Source organism: Oncorhynchus mykiss, chromosome 15, assembly GCF_013265735.2.
Source record: "Oncorhynchus mykiss isolate Arlee chromosome 15, USDA_OmykA_1.1, whole genome shotgun sequence".
NCBI lineage: Eukaryota > Metazoa > Chordata > Actinopteri > Salmoniformes > Salmonidae > Oncorhynchus > Oncorhynchus mykiss.
Window position 1 is genome coordinate 40,740,625 of NC_048579.1, and position 22,624 is coordinate 40,763,248.

Here is a 22,624-nt window from a genome sequence, read left to right on the forward strand (position 1 = left end):
GGCAACTTCTACCAGGGGCTGATGTCAGACAGCTCACTGATAGACTGATTGACAGTGATGACACAATTTTGGGCCACTGTAGATCCTGTCCTTATTAGCGGAATGATCTACAACTGACATGGTCTCTATGTAGACTACTGTTACAAACCTCATCAAGGAAGCCGGCAAAACATGACTAATCAAATGTCACAGCCATCCAATCACTGATGACAGTATAACACAGCCAGCCAATCACAAATAATTAGATGACACAACTAGCTAATGACTGTTGTTTTTATGTTAGCTTGCTTGTTGCAAGTCAGAACATTTTTCAGAAACACCAGCTCTTTTGGAGCTCCAACCATGTAAAATACTTCATTTGTTTGAGAAGTGGAAATGTGTCACTAGACTGCCTTGATCCACCACTTTTGATCATCTTTTCTGATGAGAACTTCCCCAGGCTTTCAAACAGAATGTGAGATGCCTTAGCTCCAGAGGCTACATCCTCCTGAATAGGCTCCTGGTGTGTGTATATGTTATGGTATGATGTGTGGTCATTTGTAAACAATAATCATGTCTCCTCACATTATTTTGATATGACTCGATTTGGAAATATTTAACATGTGTAGAACTTCAGTTAATCAGTGGGAAAGTTCAAACTCACTATAATTGTTTTCATTTGGAGGCAAGAGAAATACCCCCAGACTCAGATAAGAGAACATAATTTTAATTCAAGCTTAATTCCTGTCTGAATAGGTGGATAATCTTAACTGCCTTTATTAAATACACCATGACAGTATCTCCATCCCTATGGCCGAGTCTTCCACTGCCCGGTCAGTCACTATTCTGGCACGGTGATGTGGGTCACTGATTCTCTTATAATCTCTTATACTTTTTAAACACTTTTGTGTAGACCCGAACCGTAGTTGCTAGTGTCAACATTTTGTTTTCACATTGTTCTTTCCAGCTCGGTTCCAGCAACTATGGTTGATGTGTAACCAGGGCAGTGAAGTTTGGCTGGGCTCAGTCGTGTGAAAAGATTATGTAGGGTACTGTACAAACCATCTTGTCCCAACACTCTTAATAAATGTCATCCTTCCCTCCTATCTCCTTGTCTCCTATATTCTTGTCTCGGTAACACTTTACTTGACACGCAGCTTCATAACACTTTATGACACAGTCATGACCATGTCATAAAATGCCATAATAGCTGATATAACTTGTCATAACCTGCCATAATATGGTCATAACACTGTCATTACCCATATATGTACAAACATGACATATATTGCATTATTTTATGACATACATAAGACTGTCAAAACCCACATTTATTTAAAAACAAAAATCCCTACCAAGAAGGTTCCTTTCATTTGAAAGATTGTTTCTTAAGTGCTTTGTTGTTGTCGTAATTCATTATTTACAGTCATGTTGTTTTTCATCATATTTTAAATCACTTGCAGAAAATACACTTTATGACACTGTAATGAAGCATTATGACCTTCCTGTGTCACTTTACTTGGATTAAGAAAATATACTTTATGACACTGTCAAGAGGTATTATGACCATCATAATCATATAAGCCATATATGCCCTTATGTCAGTAATCAGTCAGAAAGAAGTTGTCTTGTCCTGCTCCTGAAATCTTCTCCTGCTTTTATCCCAGTCATCAGCAACAGAGCATTGGGGTAGGTGCATGTCTGACATTAATTTTTGCGCAATTACAATAATAATTGAATATGTTCAATGTCAGAAAATTTTATATAACATAAATATACTGTTGACAAGTAGGCTATGGTGTAACGGAATGTTTTGCCTTGTGTGGTGGGTTTTGTGGGTTTTACACTTATGTTGGTGTCATAACCAGCCATAAAATAATGCAATAAATGTCACAACAAAAAATATGTGTCATGATAGTGTTCTGACTAAATTATGACAGGTTACGTCAGTTGTTATGACATATGACATGTTAAGATCGTGCCATAACGTGTTATGGCGCTGGGTGTCAAGTAAATTGTTACCCTTGTCTCTTTGTCCGACCACTGATTTGATAGGATTTGCCCCGAGGTGCTACCATATTACTTTTGGTCCTGGCCCTATATGATATGGCAGATTTGCCCTAAGTATTGGGACATGGTCATAGTGATTGTTAGGGCAGTGGAGCAAGCCAAACCTACATTGTGGATCATTCAAATGGTTCACAACAGCATTCCAATACAACAACATCTAAATTCAAGATGCCAAAATATATTCCATTTAAAATTAGTGCTTTTTTCATCGTTATAAGAACATTTATCCTTTAGATTTTTTTGTATAAAAAACCATGGTGTTCTTACTGAATTGGCTCAACGTATTGGCAACATATTATTTTCTCCAACGCACAGACAAGTGTCCTTGCAACATAAATATCCAAGACAAGGTTTGAAAAACCATTTAACAACTGTAGACTAAAATTTCCAAATTGTTTTATATTTTTTAATCTTTAGAAAATATATAATTGTACTAAGCATATTCAATATTAAGACAATTACTGAGGTACAATTTTTTTAAATATAAATTAGCAATACGAAACCAGGGAGATATACCAGATATTTGAATTGCTACAACAGAGATGTGGGGGGGAACTCCTCCCTGTGCTCTGATTGGTCACCAGCTCAATGCCCATCTCTGGCTTGTGAAAGGAAGGGGGAGGAGTCTGAGGACAGGGTTGTGTTCATTAGGGCACGCAACAGAAACGTTTTAAAATGCTTTGCAACTGAAAACAAAATGTGTTTCTTACTAGTCAAGTCCAGGTAGTCCTGGACATACTGGTCAAGTCCTGGTTCTTCCATTTGAACAAGGCCCGTGACAAGGCCCAGGACAGGGTGGATCACTCCTGTCAGATAGCTGTGTCCCAGAAGACGGTGGTCTGTGTGGAGTAAGGAGGAGGGCCGCCATACTTCTTGGTCCCATTGCTGCTCTTCCTCCAGCTGTGCAAGATGGGCATGCTGTCCTGCTTACACAGGTTGTTGTCTGCTGGCCCCCGGCGGGCCTTGATCTCCCGACACAGGCAGCGCTTCTTCTCAATCATCTCCATCATGGTGTTGTCTCCGCAAGCCCACAGCATGGGAGGGATCATCTGGGGTGAGGAGGGGTGGGGGACAGAGGGTATGAGGGGGTTGCCCAGAATGTTGGTGTTGCCATAGACAGACAGCATTCGAAGAGAGAGACTATGAGTGTAATTCGTCTCTATCAACAGACATGTGCAATCTTACTGGCAAAGTAAGTTGAGTGTAATAAAATCAGTCAATAATATGTGCAGTGCCTAGTGAAGTCTACACACCCCTTGCAAAGCTATCACATTTTTGCTGCCTTAAAATTTTATAAAAAAAGGGATTTACATTAGATGGTTTTCCTACATATCTACACAACTGATCCACATGTTCAATGTGAAAGAAAAAGTTGAGAAAACATGAACCCAGTTCCTACATTTGAATATAAAATAGATTTCATTAAACAAAACAATGCTACATTTTATCTCTGGAACCCTCAGGATGACAAATCAGAGCAAGATTACTGAATATAAGTACATTATTTACCTTCAGAGGTGAATGTATCAAACCAGTTGCCATGATGAAATGTTTATGTTGTTGTGCACTCTCCTCAAACAACAGCATGGTATTTGTTCACTGTAATAGCTACTGTATATTGGACAGTTCAGTTAGATGAACAGGAATTTAAGCTTTCTGACCATATAAGACATGTCTGTGTCCCAGGAAATGGTCTTGTTACTTACAACGTCATGCTAATCACCTTAGCTCAACCATACTTGGAGGGACACCGATCCCATAGAGGACATTAAGCTTATTTTTAATAATTTAGCAGATGCCCTTATCCAGAGCAATTTACAGTAATGAGTTCAAATGTTTTTTTACTGGTCCCCCATGGGAATTGAACCCACAACCTTGGCATTCCAACTCACTGCGTGCAATAATAGTGTTTAACATGATTCTTTAATTATCTCATCTTTGTACCCTACAAATACAATTATCTGTAAGGACCCTCAGTCGAGCAATGAATTTCAAACACAGATTCAACCAGGGAGGTTTTACATAGCCTCGCAAAGAAAGGCAGCTATTGGTAGGTGGGGAAAAACAACAGACATTGAATATCCCTTTGAGCATGGGAGAGTTATTAATTACACTGGATGGTTATCAATACACCCAGTCACTACAAAGTTACAGACGTCCTTCCTAACTAAGATGCCGGAGAGGAAGGAAACCACTCAGGGATTTCACCACGAGGCCAATGGTGACTAAAACAGTTTGAATTTAATGGTAGTGATAGGAGAAAACTGAGGATGGATCAATAACATTGTTACAGACAACACAAAGATTCCTTGATGTCCTTCCAGACTCCCTCTGTCTACCCAAGGATGCCAGAGGACAAAAATCAGTTAACTACCTAACTGAGGAACTCAATTTAACCTTGCGCAATACCCTAGATGCAGTTGCACCCCTAAAAACATTTCTCATAAGAAACTAGCTCCCCGGTATACAGAAAATACCCGAGCTCTGAAGCAAGCTTCCAGAAAATTGGAACGGAAATGGCGCCACACCAAACTGGAAGTCTTCCGACTAGCTTGGAAAGACAGTACCGTGCAGTATCGAAGAGCCCTTACTGCTGCTCGATCATCCTATTTTTCCAACTTGAGGAAAATAAGAACAATCCGAAATTCCTTTTTTGATACTGTCGCAAAGCTAACTAAAAAGCAGCATTCCCCAAGAGAGGATGGCTTTCACTTCAGCAGTAATAAATTCATGAACTTCTTTGAGGAAAAGATCAAGATTATTAGAAAGCAAATTACGGACTCCTCTTTAAATTAGCGTATTCCTTCAAAGCTCAGTTGTCCTGAGTCTGCACAACTCTGCCAGGACCTAGGATCAAGAGAGACACTCAAGTGTTTTAGTACTATATCTCTTGATACAATGATGAAAATAATCATGGCCTCTAAACCTTCAAGCTGCATACTGGACCCTATTCCAACTAACCTACTGAAGGAGCTGCTTCCTGTGCTTGGCCCTCCTATGTTGAACATAATAAACGGCTCTCTATCCACCGGATGTGTACCAAACTCACTAAAAGTGGTAGTAATAAAGCCTCTCTTGAAAAAGCCAAACCTTGACCCAGAAAATATAAAAAACTATCGGCCTATATCGAATCTTCTATTCCACTCAAAATGTTTAGAAAAGGCTGTTGCGCAGCAACTCACTGCCTTCCTGAAGACAAACAATGTATACGAAATGTTTCAGTCTGGTTTTAGACCCCATCATAGCACTGAGACTGTACTTGTGAATGTGGTAAATGACCTTTTAATGGCATCAGACCGAGGCTCTGCATCTGTCCTCGTGCTCCTAGACCTTAGTGCTGCTTTTGATACCATCGATCACCACATTCTTTTGGAGAGATTGGAAACCCAAATTGGTCTACACGGACAAGTTCTGGCCTGGTTTCGAATAATTTTGTACCTGTTTCCTCCAGCATCTTCACAAGGAATGGCACTTTTCGCACCAAAGTACGTTCATCGCTAGGAGACAGAACACGTCTCATACCTGAGCGGTATGGCGGCTGCGTGGTCCTATGGTGTTTATACTTGCGTACTATTGTTTGTACAGATGAACGTGGTACCTTCAGGTGTTTGGAAATTGCTCCCAAGGATGAACCAGACTTATGGAGGTCTACAATATTTTGCTGAGGTCTTGGCTGATTTCTTTTGATTTTCCCATGATGTCAAGCAAAGAGGCACTGAGTTTGATGGAAGGCCTTGAAATACATCCACAGGTACACCTCCATTTGACTCAAATTATGTCAATTAGCCTATCAGATGCCTCTAAAGCATGACATAATTTTCTGGAATTTTCCAAGCTGTTTAAAGGCACAGTCAACTTAGTGTATGTAAAGTTCTGACCCAGTGGAATTGTGATACAGTGAATTATAAATGAAATAATCTGTCTGTAAACAATTATTGGAAAAATGACTTGTGTCATGCACAAAGTAGATGTCCTAACCGACTTGCCAAAACTATAGTTTGTCAACAATACATTTGTGGAGTTGTTGAAAAACGTGTAATGACTCCAACCTAAGTGTATGTAAACTTCCAACTTCAACTGTATATCACAGCACTTGATGTTTTTTGCGACTACACTTGAAGAAACTTTCTCGAAATGTTCTCGAAATGTTCTGGATTGACTGACAGTCCTGTTTTAAAGTAATGCTAGACTGTCATTTCTCTTTGCTCATTTGCGCTGTTCTTGCAATAAAATGGAATTGGTATTTTAACAAATAGGGCTATCTTCTGCATACCAACCCCACCTTGTCACAACACAACTGTGAACCAAGATTATGTAGCAGCGCAGACATGGTTTGTCGTCCTCTCGTTTACTTTTCGTATTTTATCGTCTTTTTTGTATATATTCCAATTTATTTTTCAATATCTTTTTCCCCATTTTAAAATTAAATATACCTTCCGGTAATCCGCCTCACTCAATGTGACACCGAACCGCAATTTTTTTTTTAGATCTTATAGCCAAAACTTGCATCAGAAGCTAGGCAGCTACTTAGCTACTAGCTCGTTAGTCATTGTTAGCCACTGCTAGCAACCGTCACCCTCTGCTCAGGCACCAGCCTGTTTTTTTGCCTGGATAATACCTGCCAGCCTCGGACTGTTTATCTCCACTTCAACGTCGGATTCCTGCCATAAACCCTGGACCATTGATCATCACAGCTAGCTCGCTGCCACTGAGTGACCCAGCCCCGAAGCTAGATCTGAGCCAGGTGCATCTCCCGGCTAGCAAATGTATTTACCACAACTACAATACCTCTTTCGCCATCTGGCCCGGTCCCTTCGTCGATTCGGCGCCACGCCGTACCACCACGACTGGTCCGCAGACATAATTCCATCAGCTGTGCCTTCATCCGGCCTTTGCCGGATGTCGGAGCAGACGCTTCTCCTTACCCCAGACTGCTAACTTTAAACGCTGTGTCTCCCGCGTGCTAGCGTAGCAATGACCACCCCGAGGCTTCCCTGTTCCATCTATTGCTGTACACTGGACCCTATGATCACTTGGCTACATAACTGATGCCTGCTTGACTGTTCATTTATCACAGTACTCCACTTTGTTTACCTTTGTTTTCTGTCGGCCCTCGCCCCGAACTCAGGCCCTGTGTGTAGTTAACCGACCTTCTCTGCCCATTCATCGCAATTTTACCTGTTGTTGTTGTCTTACCCGTTGTCATCTTAGCTAGCTCTCCCAATCAACACCTGTGATTGTTTTATGCATCACTTTATGCCTCTCTCAAATGTCAATATGCATTGTATAATGTTGTTTAGGATAATTATCATTGTTCTAGTTAACTGCAGAGTTCCTAGTCCCACTGCACATACCTTTGTCCCACCTCCCACACATGAGGTGACCTCGCCCAGTATAACCAGCGTGTCCAGAGATGCAACCTCTCTTATCATCACTCAGTGCCTGGGCTACCTCCACTGTACCCGCACCCCACCATACCCCTGTCTGCACATTATGCCCTGAAACAATTCTACCACGCAAAGATATCTGCTCATTTTATTCCCTGTCCCCAACGCACTAGACAACCAGTTTTGCTAGCCTTTAGCCGTACCCTCATCTTACTCCTCCTCTGTTCCTCGGGTGATGTGGAGGCTAAAGCAGGCCCTGTGTCATTTGTTAACTTCTGTAATCGAAAAAGCCTTGGTTTCATTCATGTTAACATTAAAAACCTCCTCCCTAAGTTTGTTTTACTCACTGTTTTAGCACACTCCGCCAACCCTGATGTCCTTGCCGTGTCTGAATCCTGGTTTAGGAAGGCCACCAAAAATTCTGAGATTTCCATACACAACTCCAATATTTTCCATCAAGATAGAACTGCCAAGTGGGAGGAGTTGCAATCTACTGCAGAGATAGCTTGCAAAGTTCTGTCATACATTCCTGTTCTATGCACAAACAGTTTGAGCTTCTAATTTTAAAAAGGAATCTCTCCAGAAATAAGTATCTAACTGTTGCCGCCTGTTATAGACCCCCCTCAGCTCCCAGGTGTGCCCTGGACACCATATGTGAATTGATTGCCCCCCTATCTTCCGAGTTTGTTCTGTTAGGTGACCTAAACTGGGATATGCTTAACACCCCGGCAGTCCTACAATCTAAGCTAGATGCCCTCAATCTCTGTAAACATGGGCACCCTCATAGATATTATCCTGACCAACTTGCATTCCAAATACACCTCTGCTGATTTCAATCAGGATCTCAGCGATCACTGCCTCATTGCCTGCATCCACTATGGGTCCGCGGTCAAACGACCACCCCTCATCACTGTCAAAAGCTCCCCAAAACACTTATGTGAGCAGGCCTTTCTAATCAACCTGGCCCAGGAATCCTGGAAGGATATTGACCTCATCCCGTCAGTAGAGGATGCTTGGTCTTTCTTTAAAATACATTTCCTCACCATCTTAAATAAGCATGCCCCTTTCAAAAAATGTAGAACTAAGAACAAATATAGCCCCTGGTTCACTCCAGACCTGACTGCCCTTGACCAGCACAAGAACATCCTGTGGTGGACTGCAATAGCATCGAATAGTCCCCGCGATATGCAACTGTTCAGGGAAGTCAGGAACCAATACACGCAGTCAGTCAGGAAAGCAAAGGCCAGCTTTTTCAAACAGAAATTTGCATCATGTAGCTCTAACTCCAAAACATTTTGGGACACTAAAGTCCATGGAGAACAAAAGCACCTCCTCCCAGCTGGCTAGGCAACACGGTCACCACTGATAAAGGCTAGGCAACACGGTCACCACCGATAAATCCATGATTATCAAAAAATTCAATAAGCATTTCTCTACAGCTGGCCATGCTGTCCTCCTGGTTACCCCAACCTCAGCCAACAGCTCTGCACCCCCCACAGCTACTTGCCCGAGCCTCCCCAGCTTCTCCTTCACCCAAATCCAGATCGCAGACGTTCTGAAAGAGCTGCAAAACCTGGAACCATACAAATCAGCTGGGCTAGACAATCTGGACCCTCTTTTTATAAATGATCCACCACCACTGTTGCAACCCCTATTACCAGTCTGTTCAACATCTCTTTAGTATCGTCCGAGATCCCTAAAGATTGGAAAGCTGCCGCGGTCATCCCCCTCTTCAAAGGGGGTGACACTCTAGACCCAAACTGTTATAGACCTATATCCATACTGCCCTGCCTTTCTAAAGTCTTTGAAAGCCAAGTTAACAAACACATCACTGACCATTTCGAATCCCTCCGTACCTTCTCTGCTGTGTAATCAGGTTTCCGAGCTTGGAATGGGTGCACCTCAGCTATGCACAAGGTACTAAACGATATCATAACCGCCATCAATTAAAGACAGTACTGTCCAGCCGTCTTCATCGACCTGGCCAAGGCTTTCGACTCTGTCAATCACCGTATTCTTATCGGCAGACTCAATAGCCTTGGATTCTCAAATGACTGCCTCGACTGGTTCAAAAAACAACTTCACAGACAGAGTTCAGTGTGTCAAATTGGAGGGCCTGGTGTCCGGACCTCTGGCAGCCTCTATGGGGGTACCACAGGGTTCAATTCTCGGGCCGACTCTTTTCTCTGTATATATCAACGATGCCGCTCTTGCTGCGGGTGATTCCCTGATCCACCTCTATGCAGATGGCACCCTTCTGTATACATCTGGCCCTTCTTTGGATACTGTGTTAACAAACCTCCAAACAAGCTTCAATGCCATACAACACTCCTTCCGTGGCCTCTTAAACGCTAGCAAAAACAAATGGATGATTTTCAATCGTTTGCTGCCCGCACCCACCCACACGACTAGCATCACTACTCTGGATGGTTCTGACCTAGAATACGTGGACAACTACAAATACCTAGGTGTCTGGCTAGACTGTAAACTCTCCTTCCAGACTCATATCAAACATCCTCAATCCAAATCAAATCTAGAATTGACTTTCTATTTCGCAACAATGCCTCCTTCACTCACGCCGCCAAACTTACCCTTGTAAAACTGACTATGATCCTCGACTTCGGCAATGTCATCTACAAAATAGCTCTACTCAGCAAATTGGATGTAATCTATCACAGTGCCATCCGTTTTGTCACCGAAGCACCTTATTTATTTTTTATTTTACAATGCAAGTCAGTTAAGAACACATTCTTATTTTCAATGACCGCCTATGAACAGTGGGTTAACTGCCTTGTTCATGGGCAGAATGACAGATTTGTACCTTGTCAGCTCGGGGATTCAAACTTGCAACCTTTCAGTTACTAGTCCAACGCTCTAACCACTAGGCTAACCTGCCAACCTTATACCACCCACCACTGTGACCTGTATGCTCTAGTCGGCTGGCCCTCGCTACATATTCATCGCCAGACCCACTTGCTCCAGGTCATCTATACATATATGCTAGATAAAGCTCCACCTTATCTCAGCTCACTGGTCACGATAACAACACCCACCCGTAGCACGCGCTCCAGCAGGTGTCTTTCACTGGTCATCCCAAAAGCCAACACCTCCTTTGGCCGCCTTTCCTTCCAGTTCTCTGCCACCAGTGACTGGAACGAATTGCAAAAATCGCTGCAGCTGGAAACTTACATTTCCCTCACGAACTTCAAACATCAGCTATCTGAGCAGCTAACCGATCGCTGCAGCTGTACATAGTCCATCTGTAAATAGCCCACCTAATCTACCTACCTCATCCTCATATTTTATTAATTTTTACTTTGCTGCTTTTTTGCACACCAGTATCACTACTTACACACCATCATCTGCTCATCTATCACTCCAGTGTTAATCTGGTAAATTGGAATTACTTTGCTACTATGGCCTATTTATTGCCTAATGCCATTTGCACACACTGTATATAGACTTTTTTTTTTTTCTATTGTGTTATTGACTGTACGCTTGTTTATTTTTTGTGTAACTCTGTGTTGTTGTTTCTGTCGCACTGCTTTGCTTTATCTTGACCAGGTCGCAGTTGTAAATGAGAACTTGTTCTCAACTAGCTTACCTGGTTAAATAAAATAAAAAATAAAAAATAAAAACTGATTGGCTCAAACGCATTAATTAAGAAGGAAAGAAATTCCACTTTCAACCAGGCACATCTGTTAATTGAAATGCATTGCAAATGACTACCTCATGAAGCTGGTTGAGAGAATGCCAAGAGTGTGCAAAGGTGTCACCAAGACAAAGGGTGGCTACATTTGAAGAATCTCAAATATAAAACATTTGTTTTTGATTTGTTTTAACACTATGAAATAAAACATATGGAATCATTTTTTACTACATGATTCCATATGTTTTATTTCATAATTTTGATGTCTTCATTATTATTATACTATGTAGAAAATTGTAAAAATAAAGACAAACCTTGAATGAAAAGGTGTGTCTTTTGACTGGTACTGTATATATATTTATTTTGATCCTGACAAACTCATCTTTCCCTGCCGGTAACAAGCATAAGCATAATATAATGCTGCCACCACATTTCTTCAAAATACAGAGGGGTTCACTCTGTGATGTGTTTTATTGGATTTGTCCCAAACTTGAAGGCAAAAAGTGTATTTATTTGCCATGTTGTCTTGCAGTGTTACCTAAGGACCTTTTTGCAAACATAATAGATTATTTAAAATAGATTTGTTTTAATAAAGGCTTCCTTCTTTTCATGTTGTCATACTGGCCAGCAATGTGGAGTGAATGTCATATTGTTGATCCCTATGGTGGTGGCAGTATTATGTTATGAATATGCTTGTCACTGGCAGGGGCTGTAGAGTTATAAAAGGATCAAAATAATATGAAAGGAGCAAAGCCCAGGTAAAAAGGTAGAGGAAAATGTGCCTCAGTCTTCTGAATATATGTTCTGAACCCTGGAATATAGTTGTATTTTTCAGTGGGACAATTAAACAAATGTTTTTGCCAAAGATAACAGAATGGCTGTCCAAGAGTTGTTGAGTGTTCCTGAGGGGTCCATTCTCAGTCCTGACATTAAAACAGCTTGAAAAGGTTTGAAGATTGCCGCCAATAATGATTCTCAACCAAATCTACCGAGCTTCAGCATTTTTTTTTACAAAAAACAATGGATATACACTGAGTCTACAAAACATTAGGTACACCTAACTAATATTGAGTTGCACCCTTTTTGCCACGATGAACAGCTTTAATTCATTGGGGATGGGCTCTACAAGGTTTTGAAAGCTTTCCACAGGGATTATGGCCCATGTCAACTCCAATGCTTCCCACAGGGTGGCAGGGTAGCCTAGTGGTTAGAGTGTTGGACTAGTAACCGGAAGGTTGCAAGCTGACAAAGTACAAATCTGTCGTTCTGCCCCTGAACAGGCAGTTAACCCACTGTTCCTAGGCCGTCATTGAAAATAATAATTTGTTCTTAACCTGTTCTTTTACCTAGTTAAATAAAGGTAAAATAAATCAAATTTAAAAAAAGTTGTGTTAAGTTGGCTGGATGTCCTTTGGATGTTGGACCATTCTTGATGCACACGGCAAACTGTTGAGCATGAAAAACCCAATAAGCGTTGAAGTTCTTGACACACACAAACCAGTGCGCCTGGCACCTACTACTATACCCTGTTCAAGGGCACTTAAATCTTGTGTTTTGCCCTTTCACCCTCTGAATGCCACACATACAGAATCCATGTCTCAGTTGTCTCGAGGCTTAAAAATCCTTATTTAACCTATCTCCTCCCAATTAATCTACACTGAGGTAGATTTAACTAGTGAAATCAATAAGGGATCAGAAGTTTCACATGGGAAAAATCTAATTGAATCCCCTTTTAGATCCAATTTTAAGGCAGCAAAATGTGACAATTGTGACAGGGGTGTGTAGACTTTCACTAGACACTGTATTTGTATGATAGATGTATGTGTCCTGAAGTGTGTGTTGTTGGTGTCTGGAAAGAGTACAAATTGTGAGTAGTCTAGGTCAGTGGTTTTTAACCGGTTTACCGCGGCACACTGGTGTGACTTGAGGAACTCTCAGTTTACCTTTTTTGGAACACTCTTCTAACACTTATAAACATGACCTGTGGAATGAACATGGGATTTTGATTTGGGCGCACCAGTGCCACTTACAGTCGTGGCCAAAAGTTTTGAGAATGACACAAATATTAATTTCCACAAATGTTGTTGCTTCAGTGTCTAGATATTTTTGTCAGGTGTTACTATGGAATACTGAAGTATAATTACAAGCATTTCATAGTGTCAAAGGATTTTATGGACAATTACATGAAGTTGATGCAAACAGTCAATATTTGCAGTGTTGACCCTTCTTTTTCAAGACCTCTTCAATCCACCCTGGCATACTGTCAATTAACTTCTGGGTCACATCCTGACTGATGGCAGCCCATTCTTGCATAATCAATGCTGGGAGTTTGTCAGAATTTGTGGGTTTTTGTTTGTCCACCTGCCTCTTGAGGATTGACCACAAGTTCTCAATGGGATTAAGGTCTGGGGAGTTTTCTGGCCATGGACCCAAAATATCGATGTTTTGTTCACCGAGCCACTTAGTTATCACTTTTGCCTAATGGCAAGGTAATCCATAATGCAGTAAAAGGCAATGTTTGTCACCAAACTTTTCCTGGATGGTTAGGAGAAGTTGCTCTCTGAGGATGTGTTGGTACCATTCTTGATTCATGGCTGTGTTAGGAAAATTCTGAGTGTGCCCACTCCCTTGTCTGAGAAGCAACCCCACACATGAATGGTCTCAGGATGCTTTACTGTTGGCATGACACAGGAATGATGGTAGCGCTCACCTTATCTTCTCCAGACAAGCTTTTTCCCCGATGCCCCAAACAATCGGAAAGGGGATTCATCAGAGCTCTCCTTGAAGTTCTTGATGATCTGATAAATGGTTGATTTCCGTGCAATCTTACTGGCAGCAATATCATTGCCTGTGAAGCCCTTTTTGTGCAAAGCAATGATGACGGCATGTGTTTCCTTGCAGGTAACCATGGTTGACAGAGGAAGAACAATGATTCCAAGTCCCACCCTCCTTTTGAAGCTTCCAGTCTGTTATTCGAACTCAATCAGCATGACAGAGGGATCTCCAGCCTTGTCCTCGCCAACACTCACACCTGTGTCAACGAGAGAATCACTGACATGATGTCAGCTGGTCCTTTTGTTGCAGTGCTGAAATGCGTTGGACATGTTTTTTGGGGATTCAGTTAATTTGCATGGCAAAGAGGGACTTTGCCATTAATTGCAATTCATCTGATCACTCTTCATAACATTCTGGAGTATATGCAAATTGCCATCATACAAACTGAGGCAGCAGACTTTGTGAAAATGTATATTGGTGTCATTCTCAAAACTTTTGGCCATGACTGTAGATAATATATTGAATGGCACACATGGTTGCATCGGTATCGTTGTTTCAAGTCCAATGCGCTGGAGCTGTTGTTACATTTGTATCATTTGAGGGGTGCACAACGAGCATGGTCATTCGTATAATTTTACTTCTCGTGAGAACCCTTTGCACAGGCAAGTCTGACGAGGCTTAGCAGTACCACAGCCTCTGCCAAAGAATCAAACGGAGCATTGCTTTGTGTTTGTGGTTGCACCTTTACAATGCCGAAAACCTCTCATCTCTAGATTCTTCCATTCAAAATTAACCTATTAACCTATAGACCTATTTTACTGGAGCTACAAGAGTTTTTCTTTATATTGGAGATTTGCAGGACGCTTTAAATGGGTCCACACAAATTAAACATGAGTAAGGAACTATGAAAATAGTTTAAATAAACCCTATGTATTCTATGAAAGAAAAAAAATGTTACAGAAAATGGATTATTTGCAGTATGGATCAGATTACCACAAAATAAATGATTAGGAAAAGTTTAGGTGTGCCACAGAATGTTTTATCCCATCAAGGTGTGCCACGGTTAAGAAAAGGTTGGGAACCAATGGTCTAGGTTTATGTTATAGACAGAAGTAGAAAATAGCTGGTAGTGAGTGCTACTACTTTCCTAATGTTAAGGAAAGGTACAGACAGTAGTGTTTGTTGAATGAGACCGCAAGTCTATGTTAATGTGTGTATTGTCTTGGCAGATGTGTTGGTTGTGAAGTGTGTGTTGATTTTGTCTAAATAGATCAGGTATGTATTTACTACCACCTACGTAGTCTCCATGTGTATAACACTATATGGTGTATTGATGTATATAAGACTGTCCACCTTTCCATGAACAGTAAAACACAGTGTCATCATTGACCAAGGCTTATATAACAGTAAATTCAAGTGTAGACATTACGGTCATCAAATATTCAATTATTCAGATAGGAAGTTTAAGCAGTATTTATGTAATTGTGAAACATGGCCCACTGCATGTTCATACACACAAACACACAAATACACAAACATGCACACAGTAAGACATTCATTTGAAAACACATATAACAACAAATGCTTTTTCAGCATTCTCACAATATATAGACAAGGACACAGACACAAAAAGGACACAGAAAGGGAGGAATGACAGAACGATTTGACAAGGTTTTATTTTCTTGGCCTCTGTTTTGATTGGATCTTTCAGTAGGATAGGCCTTCTGTTTTTAGTTAGACAACTTTTTCTAAGAGCTAGGGAGTGAGAATGAAGAAGGCTGGGTAGCTTAGTTCTGATTCGTGCAAATGGTTGAATGACCTGTCATAGTGTGTGTGTGTGTGTGTGTGTGTGTGTGTGTGTGTGTGTGTGTGTGTGTGTGTGTGTGTGTGTGTGTGTGTGTGTGTGTGTGTGTGTGTGTGTGTGTGTGTGTGTGTGTGTGTGTGTTTGTGTGTGAGTGTGTGTGTGTGCATGTTGTTTGTTTATTGTGTGTGTAGCATGTCAATTCTGAAGCATCATATGCTGCCTCCCCAGAAGAGAGATACATATGTATACATCAATGAGACATGTTCAAGAATGGTTGATCACTCAAAGAGATATAAGAAAAGTAAAAACTTGTTCCATAACCAACAGCATACACAAACACATAGTGCTCTCAATAAACATTCCACAAACAGTACCAGTCAAAACTTTGGACACACCTACACATTCAACGGTTTTTCTTAATTTTTACTATTGTCTACTTTTTAGAATAATAGTGGAGACATCAACGCTATAAAATAACACATATGGAATCATGTAGTAAACAAAAAAGTACATTTTAGATTCTTGAAAGCAGCCACCTTTTGACTTGATGATAGCTTTGCACAATCTTGGCATTATCTCAACCAGCTTCATGAGGTAGTCACTTGGAATGCTTTTCCAACAGTCTTGAAGGAGTTCTCAAATATGCTGAGCACTTGTTGGCTGCTTTTCTTTCACTCTGCAGTCCAACTCATCCAAACCATCTCAATTGGGTTGAGGTCATGTGATTGTGGAGTTCAAGTCATCTGATGCAGCACTCCATCACTCTCGTTCTTGGTCAAATAGCTTGGCTTACACAGCCTGGAGGTGTGTTTTGGGTCATTGTCCTGTTGAAAATCCAATGATAGTCCCACTAAGCCCAAATCAGATGGGATGGCGTATCGCTGCAGAATGCTGTGGTAGCCATGCTGGTTAAGGGTGCCTTGAACTCTAAATGAATCACAGACAGACAGCAAAGCACCATCACACCTCCTCCTCAATGCTTCACGGTGGGAACCACACATGCAGAGATCATCCGTTAACTAACTCTGCGTCTCACAAAGACACGGCGGTTGGAACCAAAAATCTCAAATTTGGACTCATCAGACCAAAGGACAGATTTACACCGGTCTAATGTCCATTGCTCGCGCTTCTTGGCCCAAGCAAGTCTCTTCTTCTTATTGGTGTCCTTTAGTAGTGGTTTATTCACAACAATCCAACCATGAAGGCCTGATTCACAGAGTCTCCTCTGAACAGTTGATGTTGAGATGTGTCTGTTACTTGAACTCTGTGAAGCATTTATTTGGGCTTCAATTTCAGAGGCTGGTAACTCTAATGAAAGTTATACTCTGCAGCAAATGCATTCCAGGTGACTACCTCATGAGGTTGGTTGAGAGAATGTCAAGAGTGTGCAAAGCTGTCATCAAGGTAAAGGGTGGCTACTTTGAAGGATCTAAAATATATATGTTGAATTGTTTAACACTTTTTTGGTTACTATATGACTCCATATGTGTTTTTTCATAATTTGTCTTCACTGACGTCTTCACTGTGATTCTACAATGTAGAACATAGTAAAAATAAAGAAAAACCCCTTGAATGAGTAGGTGTGTCCAAACTTTTAACTGGCACTGTATGTTGTGTATACATACAGTGCTGCGGAAAAGCATTTGCCCTCTTTCAGATTTTCAAAATGTTTGCATATTTGTTATTAGATTTTGTAATCAACCAAAACCTAATATTAGATAAAGGGAACCTGAGTGAACAAATAACACAACAATTACAACATTATTTAATTTATTTCATAAACAAAGTTATGCAACTGATCAACAATTACAGGAAGCTTTCTTTGCAGTCATTGCAGTTAAGGTGGCACAAACAGTTATTGAGTGTAAGGGGGCAATTACTTTTTCACACAGGGGAACTGGGTGTTGCATAACTTTGTTAATTAAATAAATACAAATAATAGATAGATTTTTTGTTATTTGTAAACTTAGGTTCCCTTTATCTAATATTAGGTTTTGGTTGAAGATCTGATAGCATTCAGTATCAAAAGTATGCAAAAGTAGAGAAAATCAGAAAGGGGCAAATGCTTTTTCATGGCCCTGTATATACATACATCAAACATGAAATTAGTCACGTTTGGTCATTTTTAGAAGTAGAAGCTGCACATCTGCTAGGGGTTTGGGAACTGAAGGTGCTGCCAGGGAGAAAAGCAGGTAAAATGCTGTGTAAAAGACAGAACAGTTAAAATGCCAGGCATAGGTCAAAGTCCTGGTCAATGTATAGATTAAAGGGTCAGGTTATAGCATAGATGGTCATAGAGGTAAAAGAAAAGGGAAGATGGAAGGTGCTAGTTATGGACCAGATCGAAGTCCAGGTTAAGGGCCAGCTAAAGGCACAGGTGGAGAGGTAAGGTCAAAGTGCAGTGGTACGGTTCCAGTAAATTGGAATTTTCAGTCAGTGTACAAAGGGAAGGGCTTAGCTGAAGTAAGTAAGGGCCAGCTAAATTAAGGAGGGCCAGGTAGGTATAGTGGTAAAAGTAAAAGGAGGAGGGAGGAAGAAAGTTTGCCCTGGCTCCTTGTCCTGAGATGGAAACAGATTATTATATCACTGAGGTTTGATGTCTGTATATATGAGTATACCAATCAACTTGAAATACCACAGGATGAAGATGTCTCCACAAAAACAAAACACAAATAAGCAGAGTGACCCTGGATAAATGCAATACAGACGAGACAAAACAGCTACATAGTGGTGGGACAGGTGACAGGGGGACGGGGCTACGGGTTGAGGAAAATACGATTTGGGGATGGGGTCAGACAGCCGACACACAGGTGAACACAGAGAGACAGGGACAAGGGCCCCACATGAGGTCACAAGCACTTTCTTTCTAGCTTGCTCTCTTATTCTGTGGTGGCATGCGGCGGTACCTGACTATAGCCTGGCTGGGGCTCTGAGGGCTGGTGCTGGGGAGTCCCGCACGGGGAAGGAACCCCTGATGTAGAGGCTGACCGGCCCAGCTTACACACCGCTTTGGATTCTGTAGGGAGACATGCTCAGTCGGTTAGGATGTACAGCACATTGCTGCTAGGGATGTTTTGAGGACCTGTGTTGTAAGGGCCGATAGTGTTGTCAGGACATATAGGCACATTTTGCCCTGTCCTTCATTTAGCTGTGCTTTAGCCTTCAAAAGGAGTTAAAACCCAAATAATGAAACATAATTATTTCGGTTAGCTAACCTTGACTGCTCTTTCCTCAGCACCTGCGTTTTATTAACTTCATCTCAGTTGCATTGAATGTCAGAAATGCATAGTGGTCACACAAGTTGCATTTCAGTTGCATATGACTTCAACCAACTCAACAGTAAATTCAAGAAGAGTACAATCTTAATTTACAGTGCATTCGAAAAGTATTAAGAACCCTAGACTTTTTCCAAATGTTGTTAAGTCACAGGCTTATTCTAAAATTAATTAAATGTTTTTTTCCCCTCATCAGCAGCAGGCACTGGGAGACTTGTCAGGATCGAGGAAAAGATGAACGGAGCCAAGTACACAGAGATCCTTGATGAAAACCTGCTCCAGAGCGCTCAGGACCTCAGACTGGCTCAGAAGGTTCACCTTCTAACAGGACAATCACCCCAAGCAAACTGCCAAGACAACGCAGGAGTGACTTCGCGACAAGTCTATGAATGTCCTTGAGTGGCCCAGCCAGAGCACAGACTTGAACCTGATCAAACGTCTCTGGAGAGACCTGAAAATTGCTGTGCATCAACGCTCCCCATCCAACCTGAGAGAGCTTGAGAGGATCTGCGGAGAAGAATGGGAGAAACTCCACAAATACAGGTGTGCCAAGATTGTAGCATCATACCCAAGAAGACTCAAAGGTGCTTCAATAAAGTACTGAGTAAAGGGTCTGAATAGCTATGTAATTGTGATATTTCATTAAAAAAAATCTAAAAACCTGTTTTTGTTTTGTCATTATTGGGTATTGTGTGTATATTGATGAGGGAATAAAAATAAAAATAAAACATTTTAGAGTAAATCTGCAACGTCACAAATTGTCAACTGGTCTGAATCCTTTCCCAAATGCACTGTATCAAGGATTCTGAGCCACATTTTGTACACATTAAAATTTGATGATGTAAACATTAATTTATTTCACCATATCTGAATTATTTAGCCTTCCATGACATAATGCATTTTTTCTGTTATACAATACTCATATAGCCTACTTATAATTCTCAGATGTCATGCAAATACATTTTGTAGAAACTTTTCATGTGTCTTCCAAATTATTAGCTCTTACCAATCGAACACTATGGGCTCCAACATTGGAAGTCAAATAATTGTTTAACTATTTCCATCTAAAACACATTCATTCAAAACCAATCAATTTTGGAAACATTCTCTTTTACATTCATTTCTGTAATTAACTCCAGGCAGAGGCCCTCACCTGTGACCCCACTCCCCAGCATCATGGTGGGGCTGACAGAAGAGCGTCCCAGGCGGCTGGGCATGGCAGTGGGGTTGGATGAATGTCCGGAGGGCCCATCCCACTCCTGGGATTTGGGAGACTCCTGGCTGCCTCCGTGGTGAACTTTGCTCTCGTGCCTAGATAGAGGTTCTGTACTGTGGCTCCTGGTCTTGGCTTCACCTGGGAGGGAGAGGGTTGTTTTGAAAAGGCTATTACATTTAGTAAATGCTTATACACAATCTATATGCACGCCACCACTACAATAAAACCTCTGGACTCAGTGTACCATAGTCCCCTTCCTGTTATTACTGAAACCAGGCCACCATCTAGGGTGGCCTGGTTTCCATTGCTGTATAATGCAGTTTGACAGAAACTCCCTACAGCTGCATTTACACATACAGCCCAATTCTGATCTTTTCCCCAAATATTGTAGAAAGAGCTGTCAAAAGACCAATACATGGAAATAATACCAGAAGTTGTCTGCCTGTTTAAGCGCAGCATACCGATCTTTCATCTCTTTTTAATTGGAGGCATACCACCTGTGTTTATACTACCAAACTAAGAACCTAATTCAGATTTGTTTTTCATATCCAATTTTTATTTATGACTGTCCACACTCAGATTTACACGTGACCCATATCAGATTTGCGCATTTACACTGATGTAGCCAATGAAGTAGCATACAGATGGAATGCTCATTTTCTGTCACTGTCCCTTTACATTTTGGGTGCTTGTCATAGTAGCGGCAGGTCATATGCAAAAAAGCCAATTCACAGCAAAAAAATCTGATCTGAGGGTCCAGACTGAGGTCACATATGGAACATGAGAATTGTATCAGGATTGAGATCTACCAGTGGTGGTCAGTGCCGTTTAAGCCAAAAAATGTTTTATGAGCAAGGCCTTATTTCTATTACTGCATACTGGATGACTCTTATTCATATGCAATTCACCCAGTTCACATGGTACTTTCATTTTCCCTATACTCATGAGGTTGCTACAACCTAGCCTATGAATGAAAGTTTACAACGTAGGTGCACACGGGTCGAGAGACACATTTGAGGTGATAGACAGTGACATTCAATACCGCCTTGCACACTCTTGCCTGCATCTAGCTGCTATAGGGTGTAATCATTAGTCCAATAGTTGCAGTTTTTTTTTACTTTTAAGAAACATTTTTTCAACAGAATCAACGGAATGAATACACCTTTGATCACACGTAAACAGAGTTCACTCTCATGACAGCCACATTGTATTTGTTTGTGGACTTTAATGCACAACAAATCAAAAGCTTACCTTGACTTGGAAGAATTCCAGTGAAAATTCCAGTTGGAAAGTCATAGCCAGCTAACATAGCATCCCTCTGTTTGAGCAGGGTGTTTCAGTAGGCTAGTAGGCTACGCTAGCTAGCTGCATTTGCTGAAACTGAGAGTGAAAAAAATGACAAAATCTCTCTCTCTCTATTTCTCTCTTGCTTCTCCTTCTTTTTGGAAGAAATTAATTTACTCAAAACTGTTCAACGATTGTCTCCCTCTCTCTTCGAGTCAACTACTCACCACCTTTTATTTACCGCAGTGCTAGCTATCTGTAGCTTATGCTGTCAGTGCTAGATTAATTATCTGATCCTTTGATTGGGTGGACAACATCTCAGTTCATCATTCAAGAGCTCTGATAGGCTGGAGAACAACCTCCTGAAGTTGTCATAATGTGTAAGTCTATGGGAGGGGGTGAACACCATGAGCCTCCTAGGTTTTGTATTGAATTCAATGTACCCAGAGGAGGACGGAAGCTAGTTGTCCTCTGGCTACACCATGGTGCTATCCTACAAAGTGCTGTTGAGGCTACTGTAGACCTTTGCAAAATAGTGTGTTTTAATCAGTTATTTGGCGACATGATTATGTTTAATATAGTATTATCTAAAAGGTTTTACTTTTAAAATGTTTTACAATTGAGATTTTTATGAACTTCACTGAGGAGGATGGTTCTCCCATTCCTCCTCTGAAGAGCCTCCACTGAGATCCGCATTTGGAAGTGGTATAAATTGGAAGTCAAAAGATTAGATTCCATATTTATTTTGCCTGTTCACCCATTTCAGCTGTTCACCCATTAGTGAAAAGATCAGATAGGTATCAGATATGGAAATAATTAGCATAAGATCTGATTTGAGCTTCCTGTGCAAACACAGCCATTGACTTGCTCACAGAACTGGCTTGTTCTTGATGTACCTCATCATGATTAGGGAAAACTGCATTCGATTATATGCTACCCAGACATGGAATGAACTCCAGGAAAAATTGGACAAACCTATTCCCCTATGGTTGTTTTAATGGCATGATTGGTTGATTGATTATGTGTATTTTGTATTTGCTTCCCTGGTGTATACATTACATTTGATGTGACTTCCCTGTCTAAGCAAAGGTTCATATTTACTTCCAGAGTGTATTTATTTTGTATTGATGTCACAAAAAAAACATGAGTTTCAACATGACATCCCTGTCACGCCCTGACCTTAGT

At 41.0% G+C, this 22,624-nt stretch overlaps 1 protein-coding gene across 1 annotated transcript in view; it reads right to left on the reverse strand.

The window, feature by feature from the left end:
- Positions 1-690: 690 nt before the first annotated feature.
- nyap2a (neuronal tyrosine-phosphorylated phosphoinositide-3-kinase adaptor 2a) overlaps positions 691-22,624 on the reverse strand; it is a 102,164-nt gene continuing 80,230 nt past the window's right edge. The window contains exons 5-7 of the mRNA XM_021563189.2: positions 20,093-20,293; positions 18,571-18,680; positions 691-3,098 (exon numbers count right to left, since the gene is read on the reverse strand). Coding sequence (XP_021418864.2) covers positions 2,859-3,098; positions 18,571-18,680; positions 20,093-20,293 — 551 coding nt within the window. The 3' untranslated portion in view covers positions 691-2,858. The remainder of the gene's footprint in view (positions 3,099-18,570; positions 18,681-20,092; positions 20,294-22,624) is intronic.